A 21,126-nucleotide genomic window follows, 5' to 3' on the forward strand; every position below is an offset into this window, starting at 1 on the left:
TTTAATCCAGCCACTAAACTTTATGTAGCCTGTTAAAAAAGATGCTAACACTAATTACGCCACTTTGGAAAGGAAAAAGAAGGGGACAAGCATTTCCTACCGACAAAGCGAAGCTCATAAATGTTGTAAATGCAATGAAACAAAATGAAGTAATCTATGATTAATTATACATAACAGAGAAGAAAAAGAAGGAGAAAAAGCAAGTGGTATAGTTAAATCCTGGGTGGAAAAAATATCTGTTAAGATTCCTTTTATGATCAACATAACTAAGAAATAACCATGGACTGTTTGATTTGCAACCTGCAAGAAGGGAACAGCATAATCTTAAGTGGCTGAAACCATGTGGCTTGCCATTTGGATTCACAGGATAATTAGCAAGGCAATCTCTAAATAAAATCGGAAGTTGTGTTTACAGCGTTGGAACAGCCTTGGGGATATTTATCTCACTGATAAAAATAAGAAGCTGGATCTTGAACAAAGGTTTTAGTTAGGTTTTTTCCCCCTCCTACAACCAACTAGGCATTTCTGGTGTAACGGCTTTCTTCCACCTACAGATTTTGATCGTAGCTGTAACTGATATTGCAAACACTTCGGCAAACGGCTATAACAGAAGCAATTTCAAGGGGAGAACCATAGCCCAGTGGCACAGCGCATTTAAGCTATGATATCTCTGCTTTAAATGACACACAAGAAAGGCCTCAAGTAGCAGGCCAGGAACCTCAAAGGTCTGCTGCTAGTTGAAATAGATGGTACATCTCTATGCATGCACCAGCACTCAGATTAGTGAATTTGTGGCAGTTCTTAATATATCCTTTAAATCAAGGTTGGATAACATATGACCCTCCAGATGTTGCACAGCCCAACAAGCCCCATCAGCACTGCCAGTTATCAGGGATGATGGGAGTTGTATTCCAGCAACATCCATAGGGTCATGGGTCTCCAACACCTGCCTTGAACATCCGATAATAATTGCATTGTGAGTATAAGAGTTCCCATTTGTAGAAAGAACTGCTGGATGGGGGCTATTAGGTAGGAGAAAGTCCCCTCGCCCCCTTTAAGAGTCATCTTCAGCTCAGTGGGATTTCCTTCCAAATTCAGCATACATCAAGCATGCCTAAGTCCCACTGAAGTCAAAGGGAGAGGTGAAGCACATATTTAATACTGACTTATTGAAACAAATGAGACTTTTGAAGTGGCTGGGTTATCCCCATTAATCTGAAGCAAATCTCTTGAGTTCAAGTGGGACTTAACTTTAACTTAACGGTCCTAGTCCATCAGATGCCTAAATGTACAGGCGCTCCAGAGCATGTGAGGACTTCTCTGTTCACAGCAATGTGAACTGAGCACAAAGGTTTCCCTTAAAACAGGTGACAGGTCATGCCCAAAGAACTGTCACTAGTTTAGTTTAACAGATGTGGCAGCAATACTCTGCAATGACATCTTGGAATCCCAGTTTGCCCCTGACATTGAAGTGAGCAGGGCAGCCGCTGCTCATGAATCACTTATGGAGAACTGGACTGTGCCCTTGATAATTAAGATTTCTCTCTCCATCTTGGACCAGTTGCTACATTTCGTCTTGGGCAGATGAGTGGAGAAAGATAGGAATAAAAGATCCACGCACCAAGCTCTTTAGAGGCTGCAAGATATTTTAAGTCCTCCTAAATCATTCTGGTTATAATAGAGTGCAACAATACTAGAGATTTGTAGACCCAGCTGCATTCTTGCAGGGCTCATTGGCAATGAGTAATTTTCCTATTTGGCTCACATTGTTACAGCTTAAAAGAATTTGATGGCATGGAATATGCAGTTAATCATAATACAGTTCCAGCTATTAAAATAATTTCTCTCTCTCTGTCTGGTTTAGATAGGTGGCAGAATTTCAAAATCCCTGTGAGGGATGATGAATAGACAAGAAGCCAATCAAGCACGAAACATTGTTTAATGTGCCTGGTTACGGGCTAAGATGTTGCACATGCGTTCTTTTCTAAGCTAGTGCCTAAACATTATAATCAGGCTGATATCAATCATTGTAGGCACAACACTAAAAATTCAAGGCCAGATTTTGAAGAAAGATGTTAAGAAGCCTGAAATAAGTTAGGAAATTCCCACACTCTTTGTCACATATATGTATACAGACACATACACCCTCCATCAAACATCACCACTGCCCCTCCCCACACCACAAATGGATATTCTGTTCTCTAAGAGTATTCACAAAGGACTAACTAGAAGTTGAACAACCTTCTTGATATTCTAAGTCCAATATCAATGGGTGGGGTGGGGGTGGGGGTTAAAAAGTCTTTGATAAGGTATAGATGGAAGAATTTAATTACACACAGAAAGAGACTAACCTGCTTAAGGCTTGTAGACACTGAACTTGGGACAATACAGTCATCACTATCTGTCACTGATTCAACAGCATCAGTTGCCTGTCTATCATCTTGGTCTGTTGTGAAAACAACCAGAACAGAAACAAACAAACAAACAAACACATAGCCAGTATTAAGTCCAGTTGAGATGGTCAAAGAAAACTGTTAAAACACATGGTATAAAAGCGAATGGAAATAGTTCCACAGGGTGGTGTACGATTTCTCTTCCTTGCAGACACAATGTGACACTGGCCAATCAATTATCATTAAATGGTCTGCAGAATCACCCGATTCCTCTTCAGGCCTCGTTTCACTTTGATTTGGCACTTGGAGAGATTCAGTGTTACCAATTCATTCATAGTAAGAGATTATTAAGAAAAGAAAAGAAAAGAAAAGAAAAGAAAAGAAAAGAAAAGAAAAGAAAGCCCAAACCCTGGATATTTTGTATGGACCCCAAGCCTATACTGAACAATTCATATTAAGTTTGCTGTGACTTTGCATGCATTCATATAGCTTTTGTTCAGGGGATAATGCTGCTCCCTGTCAGTTCAAAAGGTGAACTGAGATCAAGTTGTCATCCCATATGCCAGGCTTCCCTGTGGTGTGCAGGTTCCAGTTTATTTACCCATAACTTATTTACATACTTGTATAATCTGCTGGGGACAGCTTCTATCACATCTATGGGTCTCCTTTGCCAAAGGAATGAAGATTTATTACTTAACCACCAAAGGAGTTAACAAAGGTGACACTCCAGGGAGGCATTCACACTGGGGCTATTGCAACCCTGTGAATAGCTTATTGGATGATTATACAAATTAGTTTTTACTATCATGTGCCAATCCAGGAGCACTACCCAACTTGTAGAAATTGTTCACAAACAATGCATTTCACAGCAGTTACACTGACCATGCAGGCCCTGTGGACTAGTCATTTTGCAATGTTTTGTAGGAATGGGATGTCGATCATCATCACCCTGTAAACAACTCATGAGTTGTCCACATAAATGCAGTTGTATGTGGAAATTTGGGGATACAAGGAAATGGGGCTATTTCACACAGATGTGTTTACTGCTTGATTCCCACCCCACCACCCAACAAGATTTCTGTAAACTTCACAATTGGCAGCAGAAGTTGTGAACCAACACCTTTGAACTAAATTGTCCCTAGATTGATATGAAGGTTTGTGGTGCTACAACCCCAATGGCCCATTCACACATACAAAGTGACCCCCCCACCCCCACTAATACTGCAGGTTATCAAGTGATGGACATGCATGGAATAGCTAGACCATGCTCTCCTTATATGGTCACTGGTTCAGCTGATCACCTCTGCAGGCCTCTACTGAACACTGAATTCTGGTCTGAATAGGTCCCTTGTGTGCAACACAGCTTTGTGGCACATGACAATTTATGCTTCTGGTCATTACTGGAATTCAGAAACCGCTGTTCTCCCTGCAACACCATTCATTTCAATGGCGCTTGAATGGAATCTGGGCCTGCAACAGAAGGTCTCTGTTCACTTCCTATACAGTGAGCATATACTAATAATAGTAATGACCTGGGATGTTTGCATTCTTTGCATTAAGATGCCTCTAGCTCCTTTCATCCAGAGATATGTGATAGGTCATACACTAGCCTCTTATTGTCTGAGACTCCCTCTCTTTGACATTATGAGTGGTTGCTATCTCCAGACAAAAGGACCACACACTTCAAAATAGTCTTCAGAACAGCACCTCTTCTGAAAGAGGAAACTCTCTTCTGAAGAGAGAATATAAAAACATTTTAAAACAGAAGCCAGCGTCCTTTAATATTCCATGGAACTTGGTTGGAAACTCCCTCCCACCTTCTTTCTCAATTATTACAAAGCTGGAAGTTATTCTTTTAGTCTAACACGCCAACTACTCCAACTTTGCTACAGATGTGAGAGAGCAGAACAATGGCCTCTGCTGAAGTTACTTGAGCAGTCAACTTAGGATGGGGAGAAATTATTTCTGTTTGCCTTTTAACTGGAACTACCAAATTCACATTTCCCAACCCAATACACAAACTATAACCCAGGGGTTGTCAACCTGGTCCCTACCGCCCACTAGTGGGCGTTTCAGGATTCTAGGTGGGCGTTAGGGGGTTTTATGGCACAAGCTGAATCCTCCTTCCATCGAGCACTGGTGGGCGGTAAGGAAATTTTACCATCAAGTAAGATGGATTAGTGGGCGGTAGGTAGAAAAAGGCTGACTACCCCTGTTATAACCCCCATTGTCCTATCAGTTCACAAAATGAAAGTTCCCTGAATTTTGTGATATAGTTCACAAAGAAAAATGCATAATTGTGGGAAAGTAGATACAAGGATGCCTGTATTAGTGAAAATAGCAAGCAAACAAAAATGAAGATTGGGGTAAATAGCTGACAAAAATGTACATGGTAGGCGAAACTGTGCACCAACCTGTGTATATTAGGTGGAATGTGCACAAAATGCATATGAATTTTCATGCAAACTTTTTTTTAAAAGAAGTTGCAAACTGGGGGAGAAATGGGATGAACTGAATATTGGAAAAGTGAGAGAAGTGAGAGAAACCAACTTTGACAGATCTGGCTGCCTGTACTGTCAACATTGTATGTCTAATAGGGAGCGAAGCAGAGGTATGTTGTCTAAGCAGAAAATTACCTTCTGGTTCCAGTTCCTCAGTAATTTCGGTTTCATCTCCTGAAGTAGCTGAGCTCTGGTCAGCAAACTGACCTTCAGAGAGCTGAGAAAGATCCTCCTGTTCCTGCTGAAATGTGGCTGTGGGTTTTCCTGTTCTTCTGTCCGCTTGTGTTTCTGGCATGAGCTGGAGTAAGGATTACAGAAGCCTTCACACATGGTACCTTTAAAGCTATTGTTAGCATTTAATTTTACACAAACAGGGTTTTTAAACTTAAAATCTGTTTCTTTAAGGTCTGATTTCCAACTTGCTAAATTCGACAGCTGAGATTTATGCATCTTCTATAAAAGAGGTTTGAAATCTGGGCGGGGTTGGGGGTAGAGGGTAAGTTTCACTTGCTTGTTGAGTTCTTGATATATTCAAATGCATCCAGCGTAAGGAGCAGGTCAGATGTATGAGAATTTCCCACCCTACACTCTCACGTTAGGAATGTTTTGTGCTGTGAATGCAACTTCCAACTTGGACAGCGGCCCACAGCGGAAGCGCTATTGAGACTGACTCCATGAACTCTAATCCATCTTGGCACTGCACTCTTGGTTCTTTAATATATAACATGACATGTCTTGTAAACCTGTATAAAGCCATTCACTAAAGCATTCAATTTGCAATGCCTAGCTTTCTCTTTTCCCTGTAGATTTTTTGCCATTCATTTCAGAGCAGCTTGTCAAATGACCAATCCAGGGAGAGAGAGTAGGAAAGAGAATTACTTTCCTGTAACTAAGAACAACCAGTCTAATCCCTTAACCTTCCTTCGAAATGGAGAGTCTACTATCTAAGTGGAATGCTATAGTTGCAGCATCCTTGCCTACTCCAGGCTGATCGATCTGCTGAGTTCCCACAATCACCCTGCCACAAAGGTGATTTACCTAAAGGGTTTAACTACGCTATTATATTTTTTGCTATTAAACACTGCAGACAAGCCTTGCACTATTTGGAAAGGCATCCAACATATACTCCCTGAATGCAGAGACATAAAATGTTTTCCAACCACCCTGTTAGGACTACGACTGCCATCAACTGACTGGGACTCATGGGAATCGGAGTCCAACAGGATCTGAAGGGTTCCCCATCCATGGTATAGTTCTAAAACTAAATTACAGCCATCATTTCAAATCCAAAATTAAATGTATTGATTGCACAATCAATTAATGCTTTCAGCACCACATAAAATTAGAAATAAAATCTTGAATTAGTGGATTTTAAATTTCTTTGTACCTGTGGAATGTTTGAAACATCGGGCCTTTCATCTTTAGTTTTCTGCTCAGTCTCTTGATCTTCTTTTACAGGAATGGAACTCTAAAGTTAGTAGGAGCCAAATATAGACAACATTTCTTAAAACTCAAGGGTCACTTTTTAAACAGGTAAAATCAGCAGCCACCACAGAGAAGGCCTTTTTGGTAGTGGCACTCCGCTATAGAACAACCTTTCCAAGAGATTCACCCTGTAATCTTTTTAGTGCCAGGAGGTGAACTTTACGTTCACTCAGTCCTGTAAAAATAATTAATGCAATCTGGTTCTCAGTCTTTAAATCTGTGCTTTAGCTTTGGGAGTTGTGGAGAGTTTTGTTTTCTTGCTGTATTTATGGTTTTTGTGTATAAATTTCATTTTGTATATTAGTTGTTTTTATACTTATTTATTGTATGCCACCCAGATAACTTTTTGTTATGGGGCAGCATACAAATATTGTTAAAGCTTTAAGAATGAATAAAAATATTCAGCATATTTCTACTCAGTTTTTGATATTTATACTCTAAGCAGCTAACCATTTCAGTTAAACAGACAAACACATAGTAAGACATCACTTAGAGAGTTACTACTTGATCCTGGGGAAAAACACCAGCTGTTTATTAGACAGTCAGTGTCATGGGACATCAACAAACTAGATCTAAAGACAACACAAGTGTAATCCTATATGAGAAAAAGCTACTGCAGAGAGAGGGAGGGAGAGAGAGGGAGGGAGGGAGAGAGAGAGGTGGAACTATCCTTTTTGGTGGTGGCACCCCATTTCTGGAATTCTATCCCTAAAACCCCAACATCAATATCCTTTCATCAATAGCCAAATAAATGTTTATTTTTCCAAGCATTTTAATGTAGTTTACTATTCTGGCTGTGTGCATGATGCTATTTATAACATTTTTATTTTTGAACTTAATATTTTATTTTTTTAAAAAAATACCGTACCCTAGAAGTTTTGCTATCATTAAAATACTTGGCAAAAGGACTTGAGGAAGCTAGTTTGTTTCTGTCTGATTGGACAGTCCCACTTTTTCCGTCCCCTAGTTCTTGGAGATCTCATAGACCTTAAGATCTTCTAGTCCCTCAGTAGAAAAGGCAGAGCTATTTGAAGAGCCTATTCTAGGTTGCCTGGAGAAACGGGCTCTACACACAGAGAGAGAAAAAGTCCAGACTCACTGGAACTGGAAACGTGTGCATCTCCACAAAAGATACTTTCTTATCTGCTGCAGCTGGGCGTTGTCTTGGCTTAGGCTGTGGCCTCTACGGAACAAAGAGGCTTGAGTCAAAAACTAGCAGTACCAGCAAAGTTCCTGATAAGCCAGTTTGGGTTCAGATGCACTGTCTTCCACCCCCACCCCCCGAATTCAGAAGAGTTAACAAGCCTGGAATATGCAGATCTGCTTTCTGGTCCAAACTACTGAGCTGGGAAGCACTGCAAACTTCATCCCCCAGGAATCCTAGTTGTAATGGATGCTTAGTTCTCAATGTTTCCCACTTAGTGGATTGGGCCAGTAGTTCTTCAAACGCTGGGAAGCTTCACAACAACCATTCCCTAATAGGGCTGTGTCTCAGTGGCAGAACAATTGCTTTGCATGCCGAAGGCCCCCACATTCAATTCCTAGCCTCTCCTGACAGGGCTGGGAAAGTTCCCCCGACTGAAACCCTGGAGAGCTGCTATAAGACAGATTCCTATATCTCTATGTTGGGATGTGTGTGTCTTTGGGGATCTTGACTCCCAATTCCATCACACTAGGAGTGTGACAGGGCCTTCAACTGGAATGGTCTGAGCTTAAAAGAATTAATGCAATGCCAAATTGGAACTGAGCCTGAGCCAGAGCAACTGAGATGAGTCCATACTGTGGTAAGCTGGGAGAAGCTTGCCCATCAAAATATGTTTCAGTAGTACGCATTTGTCTAGCTTTATTCATTTTTAAAAAGAGACATGGGGATCCAGTGATGGAAAATTGGGCTGGGTGGGTATCCAACCACCATTTCATTTCATTTCATTTCATTTGGAGACACATATATACCCTTTAGTTTTAAAAAAGAAGGAAGACTTAAACATCATACCGTTGGTGCCGACGAGAAAGAAGGAGCCAGGATGGGACCTTCCCCTTGGCCCTTCACTGGTTTCTCATTCTGGATGTAATCTGCTAGGTCTGCAGCAACAATCAAACCAGCTGGCTGGAGGTAGGCAAACTTCCATTTTAGTTCAACACTAACTGTACCAGTGGAGTGGCCTTCATAGTCCGTTAGCTCAAAGGTACCTGAAATTAAGTACAAGAGCAAATATATGAGCTGGTCTACTTAATATTTTGTATGTTGACTAAGCACCACCTTGCGGGGCTGGCCCTGGCCACTGCACCTGGGAACAATGTGTATGCTGCCTTGGGTTCCATGATGGAAGAATGGAAGTGCAAAATAAATAAGTAAATTACTGGATAAAAAGGCACAGTCTAACAGAATTATACAAGCGGTAATTGTACAGTAGGGCCTTTGCTATCATAACAGCAATGAACTACACTGGTAAATCAGTTAGCATGGAGGAGTGGAACCAATTTTCACCAAGATCCCACCCATACACGTATGCACTTGGAAGTAAGCCCCATCTCCCCCCCCCCAATGGAAATTACTTCCAAGTTAAGTATGACAGAGGTCTTAGGGGACCACACATTTAGAAGTTCTCCTGCATGACCTACATGGGAATGAATGGGACCTGTGCGGGGGCTCTTGAACAACTGTTTCAGAAGAGGTTGTGCAGAGAGAAAGCCAGAGTGAGTTTTTTGAAAGTTATTTAACAGATTCAAAAGATTTAAAAGACACAACACAGCTGCAACGTGGACAGGATGCTGGTATTAAAAGCTAGCAGAGAAGCAACGACCAAGCTGAGCTCGGTTTTTCAACACAATATACCAATTTAAATTTAAATATACCAGCTAATTTTATAGTTTAGCAAAAGGACAGGTTCTTACCAGAGATATATCTGTCGTGTGCTAATGAAATTAAAGGCACGTTTGCTTTTCCTAGATAAACCCCATCTTCTGTTTCATTGTCATCAAAAACATACAGACTCAAGGATTCAGATTTTAGGTAGCAATTGAGGTCTGCATTCATTGGCACTGGGAAGCACATATGATCGGCAAACTCCGGGTGGTTGCTGCTAGGAATGATGGCGGTATCGTGATCCGCAAAATCAAAGAACTTGTAGACAACATAAGGATTTGGCTGGAGGTTTCTCTTTCGGCACTGTAGGTTGCTACAACATTTTATTGTAATGTAAAGCTCATTTAAGTTTCCATCTGCTGAAGTGTTGACTTGGGCAGGACTGAGCACGGGCTGTTTTAACAAGAGGGGGGGAAAGCTAATTAGGTGAAGAGAGACTTATAGACATATTGGCAAGCTGAAATGCACACAAAGATCGAACTGGCATTAACTCTGATGTAGTGGGCTAGGACTGGCGAGAGGTATGTTCAAAGAGCCCTAATCAGCCATGAAGGTTGTGGGCTGATCCAGCCACTCAGAGCCTAACCTACCTCACATGATGGTTGTTAGGTTAAAAAAGGGGAAGCCACGTACACAGCCTGGAGCTCCTTGGAAGGAGGGCATAATAAAAATGGCACAAATAAATTTGAGGCGGTATATTTTAAGAATTAATGAGTGTGGGTCGCAGCTTCTACTGTGGCACCCTCATTATCTGATGTGCAGAACAATGTCTTCCTCCCAGTCACTTTCTCAAGCTGGAAGCAGGCATCTTCCTGCTGGGACTGATGATGTCATGAAAGCAGCTTATTCAAGAATAAACTAGTCCTGCAAACTCTAGAAGTTGGAAGTCCTTGTTTTAAACTAAGGACGTCTACAAAAAGAATCTTGTGCTTGTTCCTTGATGGTTCTGAAGTCCCTTCCTCCTCCTCCTTATTCCTGCCAATTCCACTAGGAAAACTGGTGACCCACCATAAGCTTTGTTATTCTTTGTTGTAAGAACCTAAGAAGATCCTTGCTGGATCGGGCCAAGGGCCCACCTTGTCCTGGTACTCAGCTCTCACAGTGGCCAGCCAGATACCTATGGGAAGCCCACTAGGAAAACCTGAACACAATAGCACTCTTCCCACTTGTGATTCCCAGCAACTGAAATTCAAAGACATATTGCCTCCAATAGTGGAGGCAGAACATGGCCATCATGGTTAGTAGTCATCGATAGCATTATCCTCCATCAATGTGTCTAAACACTGTTATACTTTCTTCCCACAGTCTCATCCCAGTGTCCATGATTTGGGTTCTGTTGGCATAGGATGGAGCTATGCTACTGAATCCTCCTATAACCAATGGATGCATGGATTATTGCCTAGGGTGATAAATCTGGAGGATCACCTGGGACACGTGTGAGCAGATCTACGAGTCCACATCTTAGCAAAGCATTTAAGGCAAAACCAGAAATTCAATAGGAACACAATCATATGGAGCAAAGACATATAAACAAAATGCTACAACATACAGTTACATGAAGTGAAACAGAATTATGGCTACAACGATAAGGCAAATAAAATAAATCTAGATTCTTCAGCTTGCCTGGTCCTTTAGATTTGTCGTTATGTATCCGAGGGCTTTTGCCCGCTCTTTATACAGCCTGATTGCCTGGTCCATAGGAACTCTTAACCGGACCCAGTATTCCACAGTACCATAGTTTCGTACACTTCGTCCAACTCCTAAACATAAAACATGTGATGCATCACACAAAGTTAGAGAGTCAAGTGTTCCAGCTTTCAGGCTTATGCCAGCTTTCTGGCACAGAAGAATAAAAACAACAATCTTTTTGATTTGGATAATGCAGTCAATGGACTTGCTCAATATGGTTTGCGATCCTAATTTCATACAAAGCTTGATGCTGTTACGATCTGGTATTCAGTATACAAAGGCAGTTTTTGGATCACCCCTTATCCTTTTGCTCCAGCATTGGAAGCTGCTTAACCATGATTTAGAGCAGGATGGGGAATGTTGCTGGTCCATAACTCCCATCAGCCCTGACCATTGACCACACTGGCTATAGCGGATGGGAATACAACAACAACTTGAGGGCCACAGGTCCGACATCCCTAGTTAGAAATTAGTAGTGCTGTATCTGCAAAGGTTATCCGTGTAATAATGGGAGCATGCTGTTTTATGTTCGACAGAGAGATTCATGGATGTCCAAGAGATGACATCTCTTTTGGTGCCAACATTACGGAAATCCTTATTTGGGAAAGCTGGGTAGCTCCTTTCTTAATGGTGTTTAGACATGAAGTGAAAACTGTTCCCCACCACACCTTCTGGGGTGCTATAAGCAAGACTCGTTTCTGATTTCTTCTGTGGTCAAAGCAGTTGTTTGTAAAAAGCTGCAGCTAAGATTATGAATTTAAGCCTGCATAGTTCCCTTTAAATCAATATACCAGTAGCAGGAGGAACTCATTTTGGATGGTGAACGTAAAAGTCCAATCCTGATTTACTGGTAATGGGAGTCATGCTTTCGATTAGATAATATTTTTAATGCTTTTTTTTAGTGCAGCTTTAGTTGGAAGAAAATCCATCATGACCCATCAATAGCCAATAAATATGTAGACCACAATGGGAATTTGATATTTTCATGGTAATTATTGAAACAAAACTATGCCTGCACCTTTAATGTTCTGACATAAATATTGATCAATCCATAATTAACAAGCAGAAACATCTGTTTATCTTTTTTTGATGTCTCAATAATACTGCATTTTGCAGTGACCTCAGATCTACCAATATGCATGACAACTGGTTCTTGATCTACTAACAAAGGAATTTATTTATAAGGTCCTAAGGTATGGTCTGAAGGCACCTAAGGCCACCACCTTCCTAAGCAGGTCTGGGTCTGATCAGTACCTGGATGAGTAATTGTCTAGGAACCACACATACATCACCTTAGACTCCACAGCAGAGGCAAGAGCGGATACAAATGTAAGAAAACATAAGAATACATACATTTGCTATCCCATTCAGGCCACCTATAAACTTATATACATTGTTGGTGGCTTGAACTGGAATTTCCAGTGCTTACATCAAAATACACGACCCTCACTATGTGTATCCAAGCAGGCATTTGTTGCCACATAATATGTGAAATGACACTAATTCATGAACTAGTTTTATTGAAATTCACAGAAATGTAACTACACAAGTTTGCAGTTACTGAGTCTTTCCTTTCTGATGTGAAAAAACAGTCAGATCACAGAACTAAAAAGTGGATGTTGTCCAGAGATGGGGAACTTGACTCCAAATCCCCATCAGCCGCAGACACCATGACCAATGGTTAGAGATTATGGGTGCTCAAATCTAGCAACAACTGGAGGGCCACAGGTACCCCATTCCTGAACGATGTATGACCATCACCAGCCGCAGTCTGGCCTCAGTCAGCGCCCATCTGCTTGCTCTCTTATTTGCAACTGGGCCAGGGGGTGGCACTGCCTGTCAGCTACCTCCTCCTTAATCTCAGAGCTGCCTTTGTAGAACTCAGCAGGAAGGCAGAAGGAGAACAAAGCTAAAATTGGCTCTGGCTCCGCCTACTTCCTGCTTCCTGCCCTGCCAGTCCCAATGGGTACCAGCTGCCACTCAATGAAGCTCAACACTGCAACATACATTACCAAGACTCACCAACTAACATGGCTGAGCTGTAGATTCTGCCATTCTTCTCCAATATTTCATGGAATCTCAGCTGGCAGGCTGCTGCTGTCTCAAACTCCAAGCCATAGGCATGGTGGATCTCAAACGTGGAAGAGTTTTTCTGCATGTATTGCAAAAAGAAGTCATCCACCCGTATGAGATACTGAGAAGTAAAATTATAGGCTGGGCTAAGGCCACGGACGACTGGAGTTGTCTGTAGTTCGAAATCATAGAATGCATAAGTACAGAAAGTCGTGGGCTCCTGATCACCGAAAGACTTGGCAGCTTCTGCCGAAAACATTACTCTGCTGATGTGAATTTCAAACAAGTTTTCTCCTCTTTCTAGGTGAGCAGTTTCATCAAACTCATCAACTGGATCATCCGGCATGATTTCTGGTTTGAATTTGTACTGTTTGGTACCATAAGCAATATCCTTCAGCTGGGCTGGAATGCAAACAATAAGAAGTAGATATGACTCTGCTTGTTGGCATTAATGTCCTCTCTGCTGCTTTTTACAATTTCACTGGCTACCTGCCCTGTGATATATGCACATTATAACCAGAATCACTGTTAATATTAAAAATCTGGTCCCACTTTATAAACCTATAGGAGCAAAATAAAAAAATTCCTTCAGTAGCACCTTAAAGACCAACTAAGTTTTTATTTTGGTATGAACTTTCGTGTGCATGCACACTTCTTCAGATACTGAAGAAATGTATCTGAAGTATCTGTATCTGAAGTGGTATCTGAAGAAGTGTGCATGCACACGAAAGCTCATACCAAAATAAAAACTTAGTTGGTCTTTAAGGTGCTACTGAAGGAATTTTTTTATTTAGCTTCGACTCAGACCAACACGGCTACCTACCTGTAACTATAGGAGCAAGTAACGCTAAATTCAGCTGATCTGCAGCTGAATGTAAACAGAACAGCAGGGCACTTTGTCTTGGGATATTTGTATTTTTAATTCCACCTTAATCATAAGTCACCTTGTGGACCTGAGTGAGCCATTCTCTCTGAGCTTTGGTCCTCCTACAATACAATGGGGAAAAGAGCCTCATGGTGGCCTTTGTGATGACTGGCGAAAGGAGGGGTCTGCTGTACACAAATACAAAAGCTAGCGAAACAATCATGACCCCATTCTTAAACAACACATGGGGAAATAAAGGATTAAGTCTATATACAAAACTTAACTAGCACTGAAATATGCTTGTGTGCCTCCTTTATAACTGGAGTCCCCACAAAGACCTATTAGGGTGCCTGTAATGCTCTTTCCAAAATCTGCCTGTGTGGAGTTTTTCTTACTTTCATGTCATTGGTTTCTTCCAGCTCTGGCTGGGCCTCTCCCAGTGAGAACATCCTCCTTTGCCCCATTCATCTTTGACTGGAGCCCAGCACTGGAGGATATCCTCCCTTTTGTTCTGGATGCCAGTCAGAGGAAAGGAGCCCTCAAGAACAGGAGCACAGGAAGCTGTCTAACACCTGGTCAGGCTATCGAGCTCCAACAAACATTGGCTTGGGCAGAGTTCTTTCACATCAACTGCGGACTCCTTTTTTGAACTAGAGATGCGAGGGACTGGACCTGGTCAATCCCAGAGAATATTACTTTTAACCCCCTGCGGATTTCAGCTAACTAATTATGAAGCAAGTGTTCAGGACTGCACCTGGAACCTGATCTCAAACTGACACTTTCCCACTCTCCTAATCCATCAACCAGATACAAATCAGACCCAAGATATTTCCTGCTATTGAAACCAGAGTCCTGACCAGCGTACCTTCCAGTTTCCGGATACGTGCAGCCCTAACGTCAAGAAGATGGACATATTGTTCCAGTTTTGTCTCGTAATCCTGCCTCAGAGCCTCCATCTTCTGTGTCACAGCTTCCACTTCTGCCTGATGATGTAAAGGAGCGAGTAAAGCACACACACACTTATTGGGGAAGAAATTGGCCCTTATTCGTGTAACGTTTGTGTGGAAGGTGCTTATGGGGTGTGATGGGACAGGACGTATCTGCTGTTCAGATAATATGTTCCATGGTATTAATTCTCTGGTGGTGGGGGCGAGGGTGGGAAGAAACCAAAAACAGGCCCCTGGTTTCTTCTCCAAATTCCACTCACTGCAAGGAGATGTGGACTGAGAGTCACAGCACTCAAAATTTCACTGACTCTGTCACAATTATTACTCTAACCAGTTCTCCTCAGAAACACGTCCTGAATTCAGTGAGGCTTTCTCAAATGTATGTAGGGTTAGGACTGCGGCCCAGGTCCCCTAATATAGGAAGCTGCCTTATACTGAGTCAGACCCATTGGTCCATCTAGCTCAGTTCTGTCTACACTGACCGGCAATGACTCTCCAGGGTATCAAACAGGAATCTCCCCGAGCCCTAGAGGGAATAGAACCTAGGGCCTTCTGCATACAAATCACATGCTCTTCTACTGAGCTCCAAATTAAGGAGGTCCTATTGCCCACGGTAAGGGAGATTGAATTTGGTTGTTCACTCCTCCCCATGGTGCAAATGGGGAGAGCCACGGGAGGGGAAAACAAGAGACGAAGGCCCATGCCTGATCTTATCCTGGTATAAACGTTAGCGAAAATGTAATCCAAACAAGGCTCAGGAAGAAGAAAAATATATTTTATGCTTGTTAGCCCCATACAGCCTCAGTCTTATGTTAATTATTTCCCCCTCTTCCCTTTAAAAAACAGCTCCCCCTTTCACTTGACTACAGTAGATCAATTTGTTAATTTAACAAATTTGGGGTCTTGGGGAGAGTTCCTTCTAGATGCCTAACCTCTGCAAAAATCACATGGCAACTTTTGTAGAGGTTTCAGAAAAAATACCAAGGCAGTTCACAAAAAACCCATAAGCGAACAGCAAAATAACAAGAATAAAATCAGTTATAAAAATACAACTACCTCTAATTAAAATGCACATTAAAACCACATTAAAACACCCCTAATTAAAATGATCAACAAGTCCATTAAAATAATTTAACAGCTAAAACTACAATCAAAGCAGAAGGTTCAAATGAGATCAAGGAAATGTTTGTTTTAATAGGTGTGTCTTCAAGAGCCGGCAGAATGCCAATACTGATGGGGACTTTTGTATTTCAGCAGGTACAACAGACTGGTTTCAGGGCGGGGGGAATTCTTGGTGATGTGTGGTACAACACGTATCTTACAATAAAGAACTCATCGCAATAGCACAGTCTGATAGATTTCAGCTCATTAAGACCTGGTTATCATGCAAAATCATAGATTCATTAATCTTAATATATCAGATTCTACAAAAAGGAAAAAAGGAAAACGCATAATCACAGAGATACCAGCAGTCAACTGCACAGTGAGAGAATTAAATACCTGATAGTCTTTGTTAATTTTATGCTGTACAATTAACATATTGCGTGTCTTTTCAAGTTCTTGAATAGTTTCTGCATGGGTTGCCTGGAGCTCACGCATAGAACGTTCCAAGTCTTTATGGTTGTCATCTTCTACTTTCTCCAAGAACATGAGGTCGCCGCTTGCTTGCTGCCTACGAACCTGAGCCATAAAAGTTGACAGCATTATAATTAGCTAGCATATATATATATATATATATATATATATATATATATATATATATATATAATTGAAACAGATGGACCTGTCACTTTCTGGCATTAAAATAAATCTATGCTTGGAGACCAAGCTTGTAAATGTTTCAGTTCCATGGAAAAGAACAAAAGCAACTCAGATCCATTTAATAATTGACTTTGCAGCCTTTACTCAGAAGTACATTCTAATGAGTTCATTGGGATTAATTTCAACAAGAGCTGGTATAGTAAGTCAAGCTGTAACAGAACTTACTCCCAGAAAAGTGGCACAATACTGTAGCCTGAGTACGAAAGCAGGCAAGAAGTCTCTGGTTCAAAGGATACCTGTGCTACAAACTACTTTCCTCCTGTTCAATTCCCTGTGACCAACATTGGAAGAGCACTCTCTAATACAGTGGTATGTCGGGTTACAAACAGTTCGGGTTACAGACTCCGCTAACCCGGAAATAGTACCTCGGGTTAAGAACTTTACCTCAGGATGAGAACAGAAATCGCTTACCTCAGGTAAAGAACGGTTTCAGGTTAAGAACGGACCTCCGGAACGAATTAAGTTCGTAACCAGAGGTACCCCTGTCCAGAGGTCCCCGTGTATGCACATTTTTATCAGGGGAAGGTGGGGAGAGAATGCAGGGAAGCTAAAGCTATGGGTCTTACAAATGGGATGGGGACCATATGGAACAGTGAAAAATAGCACTCTCTGAGAAACTCTGGGACACTGACACAGGACCGAGTGAGAAGGGCACCTCAAAGGGCCTTTGGATCTCTCACGCCCTTTAAAGGGCCTGCTCCAAAATATGCATTTTAATATACATTTCATTATGCTAAAGGAAGGCATGGGGAAAGAGAACTATTTTCTATGCAAAAGTGCTATTAATCTAAAAAAATTCCTTCAGTAGCACCTTAAAGACCAACTAAGTTTATATTTTGGTATGAGCTTTCGTGTGCATGCACACTTCTATGTGCATGCTATTAATCTGTAATTGTTCACAGAAACTACAAATGCTACAGGTGCGGGGGTTGGAGAGGGAGAGACTGACAAAAATTATTTAAGGCAGGAAACCGATCATTTTCTATTCCTTCTTTTTTCTTTCACATTACTGCAGTACTGCAAACAGAAAAAACGATAAAAGCAGTGCAAGGAGAAAACTGAAATTTCCCTCTAGTGCTTTTATAAATAAACAACTAGCAGGTTTTTCAGCTACTGAGGAGAAAAGAAAATGCTTATGTTTCCAGAGTGTAACGTTTTAGCTTTGCACCTGCTTTTATATCATTCGGAATTATTTTTCATATCCTTCAGAATCTGTAAACAAAAAGTTGTTTTGATCAGACCTGTACTGGGGCAATGTGATAACACGAAAAGCAACTGTTTTCACTCTCACAAAGAGAGAGAGAGAGAGAAGCTTTAAAGCAAATCCATGTAGGCTTAAGGTTAATCTACTTCTGATGTTGCAATGAAATATGTACATAACCTTAAAAAGTTCTATGCTGCCATCTTCTCTCTGTCTGTCTCCTGCTTTACGGAAATTGAACAGCAGCATACCCAGTTCATACAAGCAAGACACATTAGCTCGCAAAAGCAGCACAAGAAAAGCCTTTCTTGAAACACCAGGTGTTGAGAGAGGACTGGAGAGCTTGGGGTGGGGGGAAGCGGCGTACGACAGTTCCTGCAAGTTACCTTGATAAGCACGAGGGCCTCGCTGAGTTCGGCCATGTCAATGTCACTCTCCTGAAACAGACACAGTCAATAGGATGGCATTGTACGACGGGAATGAATAATGGAGTGAGACACCGAGAATACACAGTGCATTTGCGCTAAAACATGGCATTTTGCTGGATATCATGAATAAGTAAACTCTTGTCATATCCCTGCAATTCTTTTGCTTTTAAGAAAGGAACATTTGCGTTGTGCATGAAATATAGAAAAGCTTTACCTCCCCCCCCCACTTTCTATCATTTCCTAAAGAAGTTCACCTTGGTGAAAAACTTCATGCGGTTCCTCAAGTCATCCAGCTGTTGCTTCTGCTCTAGATAGTGCAACCGCAGCTCATTGTTCTCCTGGGCCAGCTTTTCATTTTTGTCTCCGGAAAGAAAGAAAGAAAGAAAGAAAGAAAGAAAGAAAGAAAGAAAGAAAGAAAGAAAGAAAGAAAGAAAGAAAGAAAGAAAATTACAGATTCTGTTTAAATGCAGAACCCTAGAAACGACCATCATGATCTTCAAACCTATTTTACTTGAAGCAAATACATTTCAAACAAAGAACCGCCCCCTCCCCCTTCTTTCCCATTCATTAAGTGGGATTCAGAGAGCCAGCAATAAAATTCTACCCATGCAGAGAACACCCCTACCCCACAGGACTGTAAAAACTAAGGAATTCCATGCAGTGGCTTCTCACTGCTATATGAAGAGATGCACTGGATTTGGACATTCCTGCTGTGACTGTACAAGCATGTTTAGGCAACGCAATGGGACCCCAGAGAACACTTTTAATGTGTGCCATGCTGAGGGCAGGCACTGATTGCCCACAAGCTAGATCTTGACTGCCAAATATATATCTGTCATGTGTTCCTACTTTTATTATTACTAATAATATTAACAGAAAAGGGGCATAGAAATAGAGAGGTAGAGATGTTATAAGAGACATGGAAAGGAGGTATCTCAGGATAAGCCATGTGCTTACAAATGTGTTTACTAAAGTCAATGTTGATGTATGACATAGCTTGAGGACAAGTAATAAAACAGCAGCATATCCTTATTTCACCTAAGCCTGATTTCTATTCTGCCTCCCCAGAATGAATATCAATATAAATGCTCCCACCTTCTATTGACAGGTCATGTTTGGGTAACTAGGTTCATAAGTTGGTGAGGTGGGAAGATTGTGGGATATTGTTGACTGAGAGAGATAAATGCTTTATTGATCTGCTTATTGATCTCTTACACATTGTATCTTGTAGACTGGATAGTATTCTCTGCTGACATCTCACCTGCTTTCCTGCAGCTACATATCACACACACATTCTTTATTACAGTCTAAAGACCCACAAAGCAGCTACATATCTATACCCAGGTTGTTTGTTTTGTTCTTGGCTTATTTTGGGCTGCTGTTTTCCCCTCACGTTAAATGTTCTCAATAAATGTTTTTAGAACATTAACAATCTCTTTTTAATGATGATTTTATGCATTCAGTTCCAAAACACACACACACACACACACACACACACACACACAGAACAAACTATATGTTTATAAATATTGTACATTGTCAACTCAATCTGCAAACATTCAACTGAAATCATTTCCTTCAGAGTCGTCAAGTGATTGTGTACAGCTTAAGCTCTACTCAGAATAGACCAAGTGAAATTAATGGATGCAATGTCCTTTAATTTCAGTGGGTTTACTCTGAACAGGACTATCACTGAGGAGAACATAAAACTCATTTGCTTAATCTTTTAGGGTCTTTTATGTTAGGGCACTCATGGCCGAGTGGAGATTTGAACACTGGTCTTCTGGTCCTAGTCCAACCCTCTGGACCAGCCCACTGGACCAGATATATGTAATTATTTGGAAGCATTTTCTGTGGGGAAGACTTGGGCGTTAATGATATAACTTAAGCAGGAAGAATAAAGAATACACTGAAGACTCTCCACCCCAACCCCTGAAACTATGTTGCAAGCTTTTGAGTTCTTCTCTTTTTCGGGGTTGAGTATTAAGCAAGCAAGCAAGCAAGCAAGCAAGCAAGCAAGCAAACAAACAAACAAACAAAGGCTGGAGCAAAAGCTATTTTTGGACATGATAAGACCCTCAGGCTGCAGCTTGTAGTAACAACCTAAAGATGGAAATATTCTGTTTCACTCTGTGTGGGACTGTTCTAATGGAACAACATAGCTACTTGTGCCTTTGGTCTAACTTAAACAAGATTCTGTATTGTGCGCACGGAGTGTTTGCCTGCTCACATAAAAAGAACGGGGATTTAAGAAAACAAAGATTAAGATAATCTACTGGTAAAACAAACAGCTGTCAAAAGCCGTTTGTGCTAATATCATCATCTGTAATCAATATGCACAGGGTGCTGACCCACGCATTCATGTTAGGGGGAAAAAGGGGGGGGAAAGAATTGGAATAAAGAGGCTCCTAAGCCTGCAATTAATTTAAACATTAAACTGCTTTTAAATGTTCTAACCCAGAGGATCACAAAACCTGAAACTAATCTGCACATTGAACAGGGAGGTGGGGGTGGAGGAAAGCAAGCAAGCAAGGAACCAAAACAGTTCTGCGTTATCTAAACGAACACATGGGCCTTTTCAAAGGGCAGCCTACCAATGGTAAATTGAAGGCCAAGGAAAAAGACAGGAGAAACAAACGGGATTTGCAAAATCAGCTTCTGTGGAGAAAACTATCTGCCTCCAAGACCCACACTGCTTATCAACACTCTTCCTGACATCTTTCCCACAGCTCATATGCAGTTCACGTACTGCTTCCATTTTGCCCACAGAGGACAGATTCCTGATCTGGATAGTTTTCTTTGCTTCTTTTAAAGTTTCTAGTCCTTTTCAGACACAAAGAAAGAGGAAAATGGTACT

At 41.3% G+C, this 21,126-nt stretch overlaps 1 protein-coding gene across 3 annotated transcripts in view; it reads right to left on the minus strand.

Annotated features, from left to right (window-relative positions):
* The window catches only part of RPGRIP1L (RPGRIP1 like), a 72,414-nt gene that overhangs the window by 25,295 nt on the left and 25,993 nt on the right, over window positions 1-21,126 (minus strand). For all 3 annotated transcript variants that reach the window (XM_035119297.2, XM_060276058.1, XM_035119298.2), the window contains exons 11-22: window positions 18,524-18,630; window positions 18,228-18,278; window positions 16,320-16,499; window positions 14,738-14,855; window positions 12,957-13,409; window positions 10,869-11,005; window positions 9,275-9,638; window positions 8,373-8,569; window positions 7,479-7,562; window positions 6,282-6,362; window positions 5,030-5,192; window positions 2,352-2,446 (exon numbers count right to left, since the gene is read on the minus strand). In XM_035119297.2, the coding sequence (XP_034975188.2) occupies window positions 2,352-2,446; window positions 5,030-5,192; window positions 6,282-6,362; window positions 7,479-7,562; window positions 8,373-8,569; window positions 9,275-9,638; window positions 10,869-11,005; window positions 12,957-13,409; window positions 14,738-14,855; window positions 16,320-16,499; window positions 18,228-18,278; window positions 18,524-18,630 (2,030 nt within the window). The remainder of the gene's footprint in view (window positions 1-2,351; window positions 2,447-5,029; window positions 5,193-6,281; window positions 6,363-7,478; window positions 7,563-8,372; window positions 8,570-9,274; window positions 9,639-10,868; window positions 11,006-12,956; window positions 13,410-14,737; window positions 14,856-16,319; window positions 16,500-18,227; window positions 18,279-18,523; window positions 18,631-21,126) is intronic.

The sequence above is a fragment of the Zootoca vivipara genome, chromosome 6, assembly GCF_963506605.1.
Source record: "Zootoca vivipara chromosome 6, rZooViv1.1, whole genome shotgun sequence".
Classification (NCBI taxonomy): Eukaryota; Metazoa; Chordata; class Lepidosauria; order Squamata; family Lacertidae; genus Zootoca; species Zootoca vivipara.